The 16,492-nt window shown below is 30.8% G+C and overlaps 1 protein-coding gene across 1 annotated transcript; it reads left to right on the top strand.

Annotated features, from left to right (window-relative positions):
* Positions 1–9,162: 9,162 nt before the first annotated feature.
* Positions 9,163–12,719, top strand: LOC7469054 (polygalacturonase At1g48100). Its single transcript, XM_024605979.2, has 8 exons — positions 9,163–9,772; positions 9,939–10,067; positions 10,277–10,444; positions 10,550–10,588; positions 10,693–10,900; positions 11,663–11,744; positions 11,966–12,074; positions 12,213–12,719. Exons 1-8 carry the CDS (start codon positions 9,476–9,478, stop codon positions 12,624–12,626), a joined length of 1,446 nt encoding a protein of 481 aa, XP_024461747.2. The 5' UTR covers positions 9,163–9,475; the 3' UTR covers positions 12,627–12,719.
* Positions 12,720–16,492: the final 3,773 nt, after the last annotated feature.

Raw genomic sequence — 16,492 nt, 5'->3', positions numbered from 1 at the left:
TTATCCCACATTGGAAAGAAACACTCCCTCCTAATGTTTCTAAGTGTGGGTTTCTATTGTGTAGTAAATTAAGCCATGATGGACAAACTCTCATATTTGGCTTCCTAATGTTATTATATGGATATTTATAATATCATTTGGAACTTGGAACTTGGAACTTAATATGAATAGTCATACTATTTGATGAACAATCATATTATTTCATCAACAATCATATTGTTTGATGAACAACCATAGTGTTTCATCAACAATCATATTGTTTGATGAACAGTCATACTGTTTCATCGTTATGTTTCAAGTCTATAAAAGCATGTTACTATACAGAAAAGAAATAACAACAAAAAGACATATTCTTTTCTTGGTCTTATCTTCTCATTCTTTTAGAGGTTTAGAGGGCTTAGTTGTATTCTGAAGGTGTTGTCTCTGTGTGGGACAAATAAACACCTTAAAGATAGTGTTTTCACGCCTCTAAGCCAACTCCATATTTGTTTCCATCCTAAATTTTCCTAACAATTTTAAGGTGTTTATTTTGATGGAGACAAATATGAATTCTAGCGTCAAAGTTGCTAAGGATGTCAAAATTCAACTAGATCGGTTTGATGGTACGAATTACACAAGATGGATGGATAAGATGATATTCCTGCTTACTTCATTAAAGATCTATACATTCTTGATCCGAATCTATCTGCATTACCTGAACCACAAGAAGATGAATCTAGCACTATTAAGACTGCAAGAGTAAAACATGAAGAAGATGAAGTGCTTTGTCGAGGGCATATACTGAATACTCTGACCAGTCGACTCTATGACATCTCCAAATTAAAGTCGCCAAAAGAAATTGAGGCTGCCTTAGAGACACACTACAAGCAGGAAAAATCAGGTTCTGATCGTTTTCTTGCTTTAAAATTTTTTGAGTATGAAATTACTGATAATAAGCCAATCATGGATCAAGTCCATGAAATTCAAATGCTGATATCAGAACTTAGTGATTTGGATATCAAAGTTCCTGATTCACTTCAAGTGGGGGCTGTTTTATCAAAACTTCCTCCATCCTGGAATGAATATAGGAAGAAGATGTTGCATTCTACAGACAATTATACCTTTGAACAGTTTCAAACACACTTGCAAATTGAGATTCAATCTCGTATGCGTGAATTGCAAGCAACAAATTCTAAAGTGAATTTGGTTACTGAAACTGGTTTGACAATGACTTAAAACAATCTGAAAGTGCAAAAGAAAGGAAACAAATTCAAGAAGAAACAATATGCTAATAAGAAGCATAAAGTTTGTTTCCATTGTGGTAATAAAAGGCACTATATAAAAGAGTGCAGGTTCAAGAATTTCAACAAGAAAGGTGGTTCTTTCAAAGTGAATATGGTTGAAAAAGATGAAGTCAGGGAGTTAGTTGCCACGGTTTCAAACATTCAAATTGGAATGATTACCGAATTAAATATGGCAACTAATGTTGTAAAGACTTCAGATTGGTGGCTGGATTCTGGTGCAACAGTTCATGTTTGCAACAACAAAGCATGGTTCAAGACTTATGAAGAATTGAAAAAACCTGAAGAGGTCTTGATGGGCAACCATAATTCTGCCAAAGTTTTGGGAAAAGGAACTATTGAGTTGTACTTTACTTCTGGACAAAAATTATCTTTACTCAATGTGTTTCATGTTCCTGAAATTAGGAAAAACCTTGTATCTGCTAGTCTCTTGAGCAAGAAAGGGTTCAAGATTGTTTTGGAGTCTGATAAGGTTATTGTAACTAAGAGTGGGATGTTTGTGGGAAAGGGTTATTCCTGTGATGGCATGTTTAAGTTTAGTATTAATGAAATCAATGTTATTTCTGCTTATATGGTTGAATCTACTTCTCTTCTTTGGCATGCAAGATTAGGACATCTAAATTATAGATATTTGAAATATATGTGTAAGCATGGTTATATTTCATATCAACACAATAATAAAGACAAATGTGAAGTATGTATTCAAGCAAAGATGACAAAGAAGTCTTTTCCTAAAGTAGAAAGGAATTCTCAATTACTTGAGTTGGTCTATTCTTATATATGTGAAATAAATGGTATGTTAACAAGGGGTGGGAAAATATATTTCATAACTTTCATTGATGATTATTCTCGTTTTACCTATGTTTACTTGTTAAGAACTAAAGATGAAGCCTTTGGAAAATTCAATGAATTCAAGAAAATGGTAGAAAATCAAAAGGAAATGCAAATTAAAGTTCTTAGAAGTGATAGAGGTGGAGAATACTTTTCTAAGGAGTTTTCTACATTTTGTGAGGAAAACGGAATAATCCATCAAATGTCAGCACCCTATACACCACAACATAATGGACTTGCTGAAAGGAAAAATAAGACCTTAGTGGATATGGTCAATGCCATGCTTTTGAATACTAAATTACCAAATAATTTATGGGGTGAAGCCTTACTTACTGCATGTCACATTCATAATATAGTACTATCTAAAAAATCAAATGTTTCTTCCTATGAAGTATGGAATGGTAGAAAACCAAATCAGAATTATTTTAAAGTGTGGGGGTGTGTAGCTTTTTATAAAAGTTTTGATCCTCAAAGAACAAAATTAGGACCTAGAGGTCTTAAGAGTGTTTTTGTTGGTTATGCACAAAATTCAAAGGCTTATAGACTTTTGAATTTAGAAACTAATGTAATTGTTGAATCTATACATGTTGAATTTATCGAATATAAATTCATAAGTGATTCAAATGTGCAAGAACCAAATCTAAAAGTAATGACTCCTAGCTCAACGTTAAGTGAAAAACGTAAAAACTTAGAAGTAATAGGTTCCAGTGAACCTAGAAGAAGTCAAAGAGTTAGAAAGGAAAAACATATAGATACATATTTTATTTCTACTGATTCAATTGTATTTTTAGTGGAAGGTGATAGAAATACAATATTAAAAAAGACACCTATGATCCTAAATATAGAAGATGATCCAAAGACATTTGGTCAAACTATGTCTTCTAGGGATGTTGCTTTTTGAAAAGAAGCAGTAAATGATGAAATGGATTCAATATTGTCTAACAATACTTGGATCCTAGTAGATTTACCTCCAGGTTCTAAGCAAATAGGATGTAAGTGGGTGTTTAAAAGAAAATACAATACTGATGGTTCTATACAAACCTTCAACGCAAGATTGGTTGCCAAAGGTTTTACTCAAAAGGAGGGTGTTGATTATTTTGACACTTATTCTCTAGTGGCAAGAATTACATCAATTAGAGTGTTATTTGCATTAGCATCAATTTATAAATTGCATGTTCATCAAATGGATGTAAAGACGGCTTTTCTAAATGGAGATTTAAAGGAAGAAGTGTATATGGAGCAACCTGAGGGTTTTATACTTTCTGGAAATGAAGAAAAAGTCTGTAAATTGGTAAAGTCCTTATATGGTTTAAAACAAGCTCCGAAACAATGGCATGAAAAGTTTGACAAAGCAATTTTGTTGAATGGTTTTCATCACAATGGTGCTGATAAGTGTATGTATTCTAAATTTACAAAAGATTTTGGTGTGATTATTTGTCTCTATGTAGATGACATGTTAATATTTAGCACCAATATTATTGGAATAGTTGAAACCAAAAGGTATCTCACTTCTATCTTTAAAATGAAAGATCTTGGTGAAATAGATACAATTTTAGGTATCAAAGTTAAGAAACATAGTAATGACTATGCTCTTAATCAGTTACATTATATTGAGAAAATGCTCGATAAGTTTAAGCATCTCAATATAAAGGAGGCTAATACCCCATTTGACTCTAGCATGAAGTTAAATGATTATTGTGATAAAGCGGTAGCACAACTAGAATATGCTAGTGCCATTGGAAGTCTTATGTATGCTATGCATTGTACAAGACCAGATATAGCTTTTGCTTTATGCAAGTTATTAAGATATACAAGCAAGCCGAATACAGATCATTGGAAGGCTATTGCATGAGTCTTTGGTTACCTAAAAAGAACGATCAATTTAGGCTTGTTTTATTCTGATTTTTCAGTTGTGATGGAAGGATATAGTGATGCAAGTTAGATGACTAGTTCAAGTGATAATAAGTCCACGTCAGGATGGATTTTCTCACTTGGAGGAGGTGCAATATCTTGGGCATCTAAGAAACAAACATGCATATCTCATTCTACCATGGAATCAGAATTTATTGTTATAACTGCTGCAGGTAAAGAAGCAGAATGGCTAAGAAATATGTTGTTTGATATTAAGTTGTGGCCACAACCTATATCAGCTATTTCTTTATACTGCGATAGTGAAGCAACTATGTCTCGAGCTTATAGTAACATTTACAATGGTAAGTCAAGACATATAAGCATTCGACATGGATATATTCGAGAGTTGATTACAAATGGTGTAATCACCATTGTCTATGTGAAGTCTGTGAATAATTTAGCGGATCCGCTCACAAAAGGACTATCTAGAGACATGGTACGAAAAACAACTAATGGAATGAGGTTGAAACCCGTTATTAAAGATATCAGTAATAGGAACCCAATTTCGGATTAGCAAAAAGCTTATCTCTTAGTTTAATGGGTAATAACAAGTTACTGTTTTGTATCTGTTGGACACTGATAATTAATTTGAGTCCCTATTCTGATAGTATTCAGTGTGTTCTATTACGAAAAGTAGGATGAGCGTGGGCTCTTAATGGAATTTAAAGTTCGTGTCTAATGTAATAGAGACATGTATAATTTCACCTATATGAATATAAAAGTGGTGCTGCTTTTGACAAGAGTTAGGGTTTTCTCTTGTAAATATTCAAGAAAAAAAATTATGATTTTAGCACATGGCCATAATAGTGCTAAACAGTTGTAAACCTCTTTAAGAGTTTGGATAGTATTATGTATGTAGTATATTTTATTCTACAACAAAAGTTTTGGTTTAATCTGCGGACACCAATAACTTTAGTAGGATTCAAGTTCTAACACTAATTGAAGGTTTAAATTGCAAAATACCTTCTTGTAAGCATAATTCTATCAAGTGAAAAGACATTCATTACAAACTAGTGGGGGATTGTTGGTGTAGTTTGTAAATGAATAAAGGAAAGATGTTTATCCCACATTGGAAAGAAACACTCCCTCCTAATGTTTCTAAGTGTGGGTTTCTATTGTGTAGTAAATTAAGTCATGATGGACAAACTCTCATATTTGGCTTCCTAATGTTATTATATGGATATTTATAATATCATTTGGAACTTGGAACTTAATATGAAGTCATACTATTTGATGAACAATCATATTATTTCATCAACAATCATATTGTTTGATGAACAGTCATACTGTTTCATCGTTATGTTTCAAGTCTATAAAAGCATGTTACTATACAGAAAAGAAATAACAACAAAAAGACATATTCTTTTCTTGGTCTTATCTTCTCATTCTTTTAGAGGTTTAGAGGGCTTAGTTGTATCCTGAAGGTGTTGTCTCTGTATGGGACAAATAAACACCTTAATGATAGTGTTTTCACGCCTCTAAGCCAACTTCATATTTGTTTCCGTCCTAAATTTTCCTAACATGTATCCTCTGCAATTTTAGCACGAAGCCTTGAATCTAACAGATATTACTGGCCTTTGTATCTCTGTGAATGATTCTGATTTTGGAGTTCATATGAAAGTAGACTAAACCTTCTGCAGTACCAATAATTATCTTGTATCTATTCTCCCAGTTCAGCGTCTGGCCTTTATTTTGATCTGCCACGTTTAGATATGCAAAACACCATCAAGTTCCATTTCACTCAGCATTCAGACGAACACAGACAAAAACTGGTAACAATCAGAAATGAAGAAGGTAAGTATTCTTCGTTGTTACTGTATTGATAGCTGTTGGATTTGGACATGAATTGGGGCTCTCATGATGGGCAATCCGAAGTCTAAAATCAATATAACAGAAGCGAACTCCCTGTGAAAACTGTCTGAGACAGTGTATGTGTAAATTAGCAAGATCCCGAAGCTTATTTTAACTCTACAATTTGGAGTAGAGATACATCCTCTAATTGCTTCACTGATAGTGGAGCAATTAGGTTTTATGCTCGTTTAACAATAGGGTTTTTGCAATATCAAAATTAAGGTGTAAATATAGATTTATAGGTGCCAAAAATGAAACGATCGAGACTCTTGTTAGGCAGGAATTCATATGCGAGAAGGCTTTCAGGTCCACGCCACTTATTATGTAATTTTCATCGTAGAAATCCGCTGCTTTATGTCTTTATTAAAAACTGATTATTAAATTAATAGGCTTTGATTACAAACAACATACGCCCAACTTCACAACAGGAGAGTCCAACGTACATTGCAGCAGCTAGATTCTCACATATTGATATTGGTTGCATAGTATCAAAATTAATATTTTAAAAATACCTGGAATTGATTTCTCTGGAAAAGTATAAAACATAAGCAGAATTCAACGCAAAATTTTCACTTAAAAGTTTTGTGCATAGCCTGAACTGCAACTATAACGCATAGTGCAGAACGACAAGAGCAACAGCGACACCAGTAGTGAGGAGTTTTGTAAAGGAGAAATCTTGTTTGTGGAGGCTCAATCAACACGTCCGAGCGCAGATGGCGTGGAAAGGCACCGGCCGGACCCATGTGTGGCCCACGGCGTGCCAGAAGAAGACAGTCATCCAAAATTGCTCAAACACTCCTTCGCTGTCCATATAGCATGGCCGCTACTGATTCTGCAGCTACTTAATTTCTTTTTATCCCCACTTCTCATATGAACGTGGAAGCCACCTCTCCCATGCCATGCCTTAAAAGACTAGCAAAGGAGGTCCTAACCTACTAACCATGAATGTCCACCACTCCTGCACCACCACCAAAGTGGTCTCTTACTCTTTATTCTTCATGTCTTCAACAGTGACAGGCTAGGTCTCCTTGTTCCTTTTGTCTCGCAAGGATTAGCTGCAGGAAGAAAAAGTTTATTCAATTTGACTTCTATAAATAAAAATCTCAAGTTGAAAACAACCCAGCACTCTTTTATCCATCAAATAAATATTTTGTATAGGAATATATGATATTCAAGTATAAATTATATTAGTTATTCGTATAGTGCTTTCATCGGTTCATAAAAAACCATAGTTAAGAAAATTGTTTTATTTTATTTTATTTTATTTAACTTATATTGTTAAATGATACAAAATATTATCAAATCAATTTATACATCAATTAAAAATTAAGTCTTTTTGTAAATGATTTTAATCACTTGATAACTTCAGTGGAAAGAACACATAGATTGAGAATTCAATAGACACTAAGGGGTATATATGGTAGATAATGACCTCAAACTTCGAGTTTTTTTTTTTTTTTTACTAAAGAAGATCATTCAAATAAGGGGCCGCTAATAATTCATAAATTTGTTATAAAAAAACAAATAATTCATAGTTTTTTAAGTTATTAACTACTTCTTGTATCACTATATCCATTTTAGAGAGTTTTTTTCCTTTTATTTTTAATAAACATAAGAGAGTTTATTAGATAAATTTATTCTTACACAACAGAGTTCTCTTGCTTTTTTTTTTTATATATATATAATGTGTTCCCTTGCTAATTTTAATATTATTCTTCACCATGTTTTGTATAAAAATATGTACAAATAATATTTTAATATTATTCTTTTCACTGTGGAACATGGAACTCAGGACCACCTGCGCCAATGGATTTTTTTAAAAAATTAGCATAGTTTGAAAAAAAAAAGCATATTTTGACTAAAGTTGTTATAAAGAATAATGATATTTAAAAAAAATATAGTAAAATGGATTGCATAAATTCCAGAAAGGATAAAAAGAAAGAAAATAAACAAAAAAAAAATATGATGTTAGAAGTGCACTAAAGCTTCATTAACAATATTATTAGAAAGATCTTGTAAAATGAATTTAACAATACTAAAAAAAACATTAATGTTGGTTGCAATGGACCACATGCACAGCCCAAAACAAAATGAGTAATTTGTTGTCTTTGGACAAGCGTATATGACTCATTCTGATTATTATTGGTAATGTTTTTTCATATTATTAGATTCATTTTATTAAAATATTTTTTATATTATTGAAAATACACACACTGTACAGTCACACACACACCCCAGATGCATCGTCGTCTCAACAGAGATGCGCCATTAATTACCTGGATCTTGTCGGCGCAAGGACGAGTATGAGGCACTGCATATGAAATAGAGGAGTACTCTCAATTAGCCAGATATATGTTAGTTGCAAAAGATGGTTTAGTGAAACTGTAGTTTTGGTTTTTTAAATTGATTTTTATTTAAAAATATATTAAATTAATATTTTTAGATATTTTTATGGTTTTGATATGCTGCTATAATATATATATATATATATATATATATATAATTAAAAAATATTTTTAAAAAGTACCATGCATTATATTTATCAATTATTTTTTATGAAATGAAAATTGAGTGCACTTGACCAAAAAAAACTCAAATACAAAATGAAAATGATTCAAGGCTTTCACTTGTGAAACATATATGAAAAATAATAAAAAATATTTCATAAATATTTTAAAATTTTTCATTTATAATTTTATCTAATATCTCTATTCACCTTATGCCGACTCTGGGTGTCACCATCATATTTTCGTAGTTGTTTTTTTTTGGGAAAACCTCTTATTCTACCCTTTTTCTATTGTAATTATTCATTTTCATTAATTTATTTGACTACTATCTTTGGTTATTGGATTTCATCTAATATATAAATTCATTGAAAAAATAAATAATGAGTATGTTGGAAGAAATTGTGGTTTTTGCTATTTGCTCTGATAATGAATTGTTGATTTAACTAAATAACGAAATAAATAACTAAATAAAATAAATAGATATTTCTCTTCCGTCACAGGTTAATTAAATCTTCGCAATTAAAAAGATCCCATGTATAGATAATTAATATACACTTTTCAATTGACGAGCCTAATTTAAATTTTCTTGTTTACAAAAATATTCATAAAACAGTTGGCTTTTATGATGTGTATATTAATTAATCACCCTTCAAACCCTAAACTTTGAGATGTGTAATACTTTGGCGCTCCGTGCATCAAAAAAGCTGTTCTTGGACTTTTATTTATACTGCCATAAGAAGTGCTTAAACCTCGGACTTCTTGATAAATTAGAATAAGGTTTGTCCTGCTGCGCTAGCTACTGATAAAGCTTTCAGACCGAAATGGAAATTGTTCCGATTAAGTCCCCTGACAGATCAGTTGCTTTTGTTTTTGGTCATTAAATGTTTTTTTTTTATTGGAGGATTTAAAATTATAATTGTAAGAAAAGTGCAAAAGAGAGGCTATAATAAGGCTGTAAACATAAACTGCCTCTAACGGTCTCATTGCCCTGTTCCAAGCAGAGTAATACCTGCAACTTATTAGTAGCTGAAGCTAGAGCTCTTTGTTCTCCCGGAGATTATATCCAAGAAACGTAAGAAAAGGGAAAGCTACGAGATGAAGAGCATCAGGAACTCATCTGTTCGATTTTTTCTTTTTGTTGTAGTAGCTGTCTTCATTACATTTGCCATGATTTCTGTAGAGGCAAGAAAGCATCACAGCAACAGAAATAAACCTCACAAGCACCTTAAAGACAAGGGCAGCAATGGCCACAATGCTCCAGACCCAGCTACAAATATTCCAGGCCCTGCCCCAGCCCCTCTTCCTTACTATGGTTCTTATCCTACACATTCCATCATTTTTGACGTTTTGTCATTTGGAGCCAAGGGTGATGGAGTCTCAGATGATTCAAAGGTACGTAATAGCCAAAAGGAACTGTGAAAGAACATGTTCTTATTGGCACAAATTCCTCCATATGTTTCCGCATTTTCTTTGGACTTAGCAACAGATGGAGCAAGTATTTACTAGCTAGATTTTTATTTTTTAATAATTACTAGAAACTGAATGGTGAGCTAAACAGGCACTTTTAGCAGCATGGAAAGCTGCGTGCAAGGTATCTGGGGCTGTAGTGGAAATCCCGGCGGAATTCAAGTTCCTCATCAAGCCCATAACTCTCCAAGGTCCATGCATGCCTCACCTTGTACTTGAGGTTCGCTTTCTCTTCTTTTCAACTGATCTGATGAGTGACTCTACTCTCGAGTAGTAGTTATGAATAAAGAAATCTAAAAGGCAGGAGGTATATTCCTAGCAGTCAATTTTTTTATGGATAATGTCTGTCTTGTTTTAATATTAGTACAGTTCCTTATTGTTTAGTGCTCTACACATAAAGCTGATGCAATGTAAGTGGAATTCCAACAGGTAGATGGCATTCTCTTAGCTCCACCTCAAGTAGGTGCCTGGCCTAAATCCGGCTTGTTTCAGTGGCTAAACTTCAAATGGGTTCATGACTTCACCATTCAAGGCACTGGAAAACTTGATGGTCAAGGATCTGCCTGGTGGAGTCCCTCTGGAGTCTACTATATTCAGGTTTGTCAATATAGGGTCTCAATTATCTTCTCCAGAACAAAAACGAAAAAAGGGCATGCAAAATTGAAAGCTTTAACTTTCCTTTCTTTGATGTAAATTATGCAGAAGAGGTCCAAACACAATCCAGATATGAAAGTACCAACCGTAAGATCATAACCCTTGATAATTACAATTAATTTTATTAAGTTGTTATAGGGGCCGGCCTCAGGATTAAAATAATTAAATTCTTGATCATGTTCTTAACACAGGCTTTGAGATTCTATGACAGCCATAATGTTACAGTTCGCGACATCAAAATCATGAACAGCCCTCAATGCCATCTCAAATTTGACAGCTCGAGTGGGATCAAAGTCAATAATATCACGATTGATTCACCAGAGAATAGTCCAAATACTGACGGCATTCACCTGCAGAATACAAAAGATGTAGAAATTCAGCACTCTAATATTGGATGCGGTAAGAACCGATAGATAAGTGCATTAATCTCTAAGCTCTCCATCATTTCATATAGAATTTCATTTCTTTCATGAAACATACGTACTGGCAAGATTGGAAGACCATACACTGCACGTCTCTTGTTAATCATGGTTAATTTTGTCAAGCAATGACCCAACAGTCGGTCATGTTCCATATTGTATTTTTAGTGTAGTTTTTAGTTGGCGATGAGTTGGTGCATGGCACGCTAGAATTCCAGGGAAAAGCGATACCTTTTGTGTAGGAAAAAGAAAGAGAATAGTACCAAAAAGCTATCCGTTTGTGCACAAATTGGTTCAAAAACTTTTTAAACGGCATAACTGTCACTAAATTAACTAACTTTCGACACAAGCATGCATGAATAAAAGGTGCAAACAGATGATCATACATAATTTTCATATTCAACCACTATGTGGGCCTGGTTTGTGAGTAGTGCTGATATAGTAAATAAAAAACTAGCCCGCACTTTCTGGCATATAAAACTCTGCCAGTGACCCGTCAGGTGGAGCTGCCCGGGGCGGGTTTTCTACCAAGCCAGTTTTTTTAAAAAAAAATTCTTAAATTTCAAGGGTTTTGTTTTTTTTATATTCAAAACTTGGATCAACTAGCCACCACGCGAGTTGACTTGCTCAACCCGTGACCTTCAGGGTCTAAGGCCGGGTTGGATCTTATAACTGTTATTAGTGAAATCAATACATACATTTGTTTATTGGGTACTAATCCTGGGCTCTCACTTTCTAACAGGGGATGACTGTGTATCAATACAAACTGGTTGCTCTAATATCCATGTCCATCACATTAACTGTGGACCTGGACATGGTATAAGGTAAAGTCATAAATTATTGTAAGAAAATGATTACATTTCAGAGAAATCTATATGGAATATATGCACTAACCAAGTTGATGTACTGACATAGTTCATCAACTGATCAAAATTTCCCATTTTCCTGAAATTTATGAATATTTGCAGGATTTCATGGTTAGAAAACTGTTCTGAATAATTAATTTACTTCATATTATTTTTGGTTTTCTTAATTATAACTGCAGTCTAGGAGGACTTGGAAAGGATAAAAGTGTTGCCTGTGTCTCGGATATTGTTGTCGAGAAAATCTCACTACAAAATACTTTGTCCGGAGTTAGAATAAAGACATGGCAGGTACGTAGCTAATTGATTTTAAAGCACAGATATTAGTGTAAGAAAAGTTGTTGAAATTATTTGTTTTAAATTCTAAACCACACCTTTTTTTTATTAAATCTCTATCTTGGGAAATTGTTTGCAATTATATCACTGCAGGGAGGTGTTGGATCGGTAAAGAACGTGACATTTTCCAGTATTGAAGTATCAGATGTGAAGTATCCTGTAATAATTGACCAGTTCTATTGTGACAAGAAAATCTGCAAGAATCAAACAGAAGCTGTGGCAATATCTGGTGTTAAATATGACAGAATCATAGGGAGTTACTCAGTGCAACCCCTTCATCTTGCATGTAGCAATGACGTGCCTTGCACCGATGTTGATCTGATTGATATTCAGTTGAAGCCCAGCTCCAATGGCTTTCGAGGTTTTCGGCAGGCTCTGTGCTGGAACTCCTATGGGAAATCACAAGCACCCCTTCTTCCTTCAAGCATAGACTATTGCTTGAGAACCGAGAGTAGGTCTGTTAAGAGAATAGCAAGGTCGCATACTGAACATATTTGTCCGCCATGAGCACTGATAATTATCACATTTGTTAGCCTTTTTTTTTTTTCTTGCTTTTTGTGTAGGAATAATTAAAAGTATGGTAATGAGTATTTTTTAAAATGTTTTTTTTTTAATATATCAAAATTATTTTTATTTTATTTTTTTAAATTAATTTTTACATTAACATATCAAAATAATACAAAAATATAAAAAAAAAATCAAAACTTACGGAAACGAGTTCCAAACATCATGTTGGTCTCGAAGCTTCCCTTCCCGCAGGTTTTTATTTTGGGAAGGAGATGATTTTCCACTGTTTTCTCCTTTTCCTTTTCTTTTCAATGATGGATGGAATTAATCAGAGTAAAACTTTGAAAGCACAATGTAGCTGGGTAGCTTGCATTTAACTTATGAGAGATTATATATATATATATATATATATATATATATATATATATATATATATAAGGAAAAATACTAAGCTTCTTACTATATATCATAAATATAATATTTAATTACTACTAATGCTTTCTTTTTATAAATGTCTTTAAACTCTATTGTATTGGAAAGTATTTTTGTTTAAGATCATGATATATAGTTATATTGTTTTGGTAATAATAATATTTTATATTTTTAGAAATAATAAATAATCTCAAATTATACTAACATCAGTCTCATTATTGCTTTGGTCATTAATTAGTATAGACTCTAATATACAATTTTGATGGATTTAAATATTTAAATTTAAAGTCAAAATTCAAATTAATACACACAGTACTTCAAATATTAGCTTTTATCCTCTAGTATATATGAATCCAAATTTTATATAAAAATATCTTCATTATCAACTATTATACGTTGATTTTCTTGCATCCTATTCAATTTATCACTAGTGGCGAGGCATAATGGAATTTTTTTTTTAATATTTTTTGGTTATTCGATACCATAGCTTCTAATTACTTTCATAATTTAACTTTTATATAAATATTTTATTAATGTTTAAGATCACTCGTCCTAATAATAGTCACTTTAGTTACGAGCCAGCCATTTGTTTTTAGAAATTCAAAATCTGGTAAGAAAGAAAAGTGAAAGTCACTAAAAACAGACAAGGAGTTTGTCATTGTTGCCTCTTCATGCGCTAGCATACATAAAATACCAATACTTCGAATGAAGAAGAAAAGAGACAAACTGGTTTCCTAAGTGCAGAGAGATCCTGAGGAGGAAACAGATGAAATATGGGTGCCATAAACAACTATATATATATATAATGTGCAATACGGAAATTATTTCATATATTGCTCGAGTTAATTTGAAGGTGGAAATTGTCTTCCATCCTTGTAGTGATAGTATTTGTTCTATGAATTAGGAATCTCATCTCGTTTTTCTCTCTCTTGATAATAGAAAACATGAACTGCATGTTTTGTAAAACTCAATTTAATGGAGCATTTTTTTTGTATAAATATTTTATATATTAATTGTTAAGTAATGATGTGAAATATAGAAGGTTGATGGAATGAAATGATACATGGGGAGATGAAGCAATAAGGTGATGGCGATAATACAACAATAACACAGAGATGGTGTTAAAAAAAAGATGGTAATTATATATTATTTCTGATAATGATAATAATACTAATTATAATAGTGATGGTTGGAATAATTGGTTGATTATTATCATGATATTATGATATAATATGAGGTAAAAATATTTTTAAATAAATTAATTAATTTTATAAAATATTATTAAAACTATTTTTTAAGTATTTCACACGAAATAAATAATAATATTAATAAATACTTTCTTGCAAAATATTTAATGCAAAACAAACACACCCTACAAAAATTTAACATATACATTATTCATAGAAATTTAACATATACATTATTCATAGCGAGATGAATAAATAAGATTATTAATAGAGAAATGGATTACAAACAAAAGCATATTTTAAGAAATGTGGCAAATTGATATTTCGTGGCACCAAAATACATGTCATACAATTACGTGGATACTTTACAAAAGCAGTGAATACTTAGGTATTAGAGTCTATTTGGAAGCGTGATTGTGATTGTTTTTTAAAGTGTTTTTCATTCTGAAATGCATAAAAATGATGTTTTTTTATTTTTTCAAAATTATTTATGAGATAAGCACATCAAAACGATCCAAAACATACAAAAAAATTAATTTTTAACAAAAAAAAATCATTTTGAATTTTTTAAAAACGTGGGTTGGCCCGAGTTTCCAAACGCTCTCCTAATGGTTATTTTTAAAAATATACTAAATTTTTTTAAATTTTTTTTAAATGTATTAAAATAATATATTTTTTATTTTTTAAAATTTAGTTTTAACAATAACACATCAAAATAATTTAAAAAAATAAAAAAATAATTTAAAACTAAAAATAAATAAAAAATTTAAGTTGCATTAGATTGAGTTAAAAATTAAAGATAAAATATTATTATTATAGAACTTAAACATGTGTTAAGGGAATGATAAATATAAAAGAAAAATATGATATCACTCTATCAATATGATTGGGTCGGGTTTTTATTTGGTTTAATAAGGGTCAAAATTTTTACCTGATCAAATTTCAATTAGGTCATACATAGAGTTCATTCATTTCATTACCCAACCTGTACCTGAACTGTTATTTACCAACTTTTTTTTTCTAATATATACATAGTTATTACAAACAGTATAAAGAGAACCTAATTTTATAATTTTTAATTTTTAATTAAAATTTAGTGTATAAGTAACAGAGATATTTTCTCTGATTTTTTAAATATATAATTATTATTAAAATATCATAGTGAAAACCCTATAAAAATCAATCTAAGTTTCTAACAATATTTTATTATTGGAGTTTATTTTATAATTATAAATGATAATTAATTATTATTAAGTAAGACTATGCAAAATTTTTGTGTTGGTGTCACTGGTTAATGCACTCAAAACAATGCACTTTTTAGGCAGTCTTCCTAGGCGAGGGAGAAGAATTTTATGTCTGTTTATTTGCTAAATTTTTTTTTTTAGAAAGTGATTTTTTAAAAAATAAATTTTTTTTTGATGTTTGGTAGTGTCATGAAAAATAAGTTGGAAAACACTTTCAAGTGTTTAGTTATATCATGAAAAATAAGTTGAAAAATAACTTATTAATATTTTAGTTTTTTTGAAGTTTATTAAAATAATGAGGAACAAATCTTACAAATTAAAAAGTTAAATGAGAATGAAATTGAAAAAAAATATAATTTCATAAATTATCTCAAATAAAATAAAAAATAATAGAGATTAAATTTAACAGATAAAAAAAATTGAAAGATGATGAAATTAAAATAATAATAACTATAATTTCACAAATTATTTCAAATAAAATAAGTAACAATAAAAAGAATGAGGACTAAATTTGATAGATAAAAAATTTCAATTAAAAAATAATAAGAGAAAAGCAAATAACAATCATAAAAATGAGGATAAAAGTTAATATAAAAATTAAATTCTAAAGGATGAAATTGAAAAAAAAATATTTTTTGAAAAATATATAGAGCAATCAAGTTTGAGGACCAAATTTGATATAATCAATAAATAATATGACATTTTAAAATTTTTCACAACTTCTAGAATTTGTTTTCCATCCAAAATAAAAGGAAAACACTTTTCTGGAAACCAAGCTAAATTTTCTTTTGACTGAAAAATGTTTTTCGTTGACCAACTTTTCTAATGACAAATAAATATATGAAAATTTAAAAAATAATTTTTTAATAAAACTTAAAACTTTAATAATCTTTCAAGTAACCTCTATGATCATTCTAAATGCTAAAGTTTATTAATATATATATATATATATATATATATATATATATATATATATATATATATAGTAATGATTAATGATTAA

The sequence above is a fragment of the Populus trichocarpa genome, chromosome 8 (assembly GCF_000002775.5).
Source record: "Populus trichocarpa isolate Nisqually-1 chromosome 8, P.trichocarpa_v4.1, whole genome shotgun sequence".
In the NCBI taxonomy this organism is placed as follows: Eukaryota; Viridiplantae; Streptophyta; class Magnoliopsida; order Malpighiales; family Salicaceae; genus Populus; species Populus trichocarpa.
This window is presented reverse-complemented; position numbering and strand designations above follow the sequence as displayed.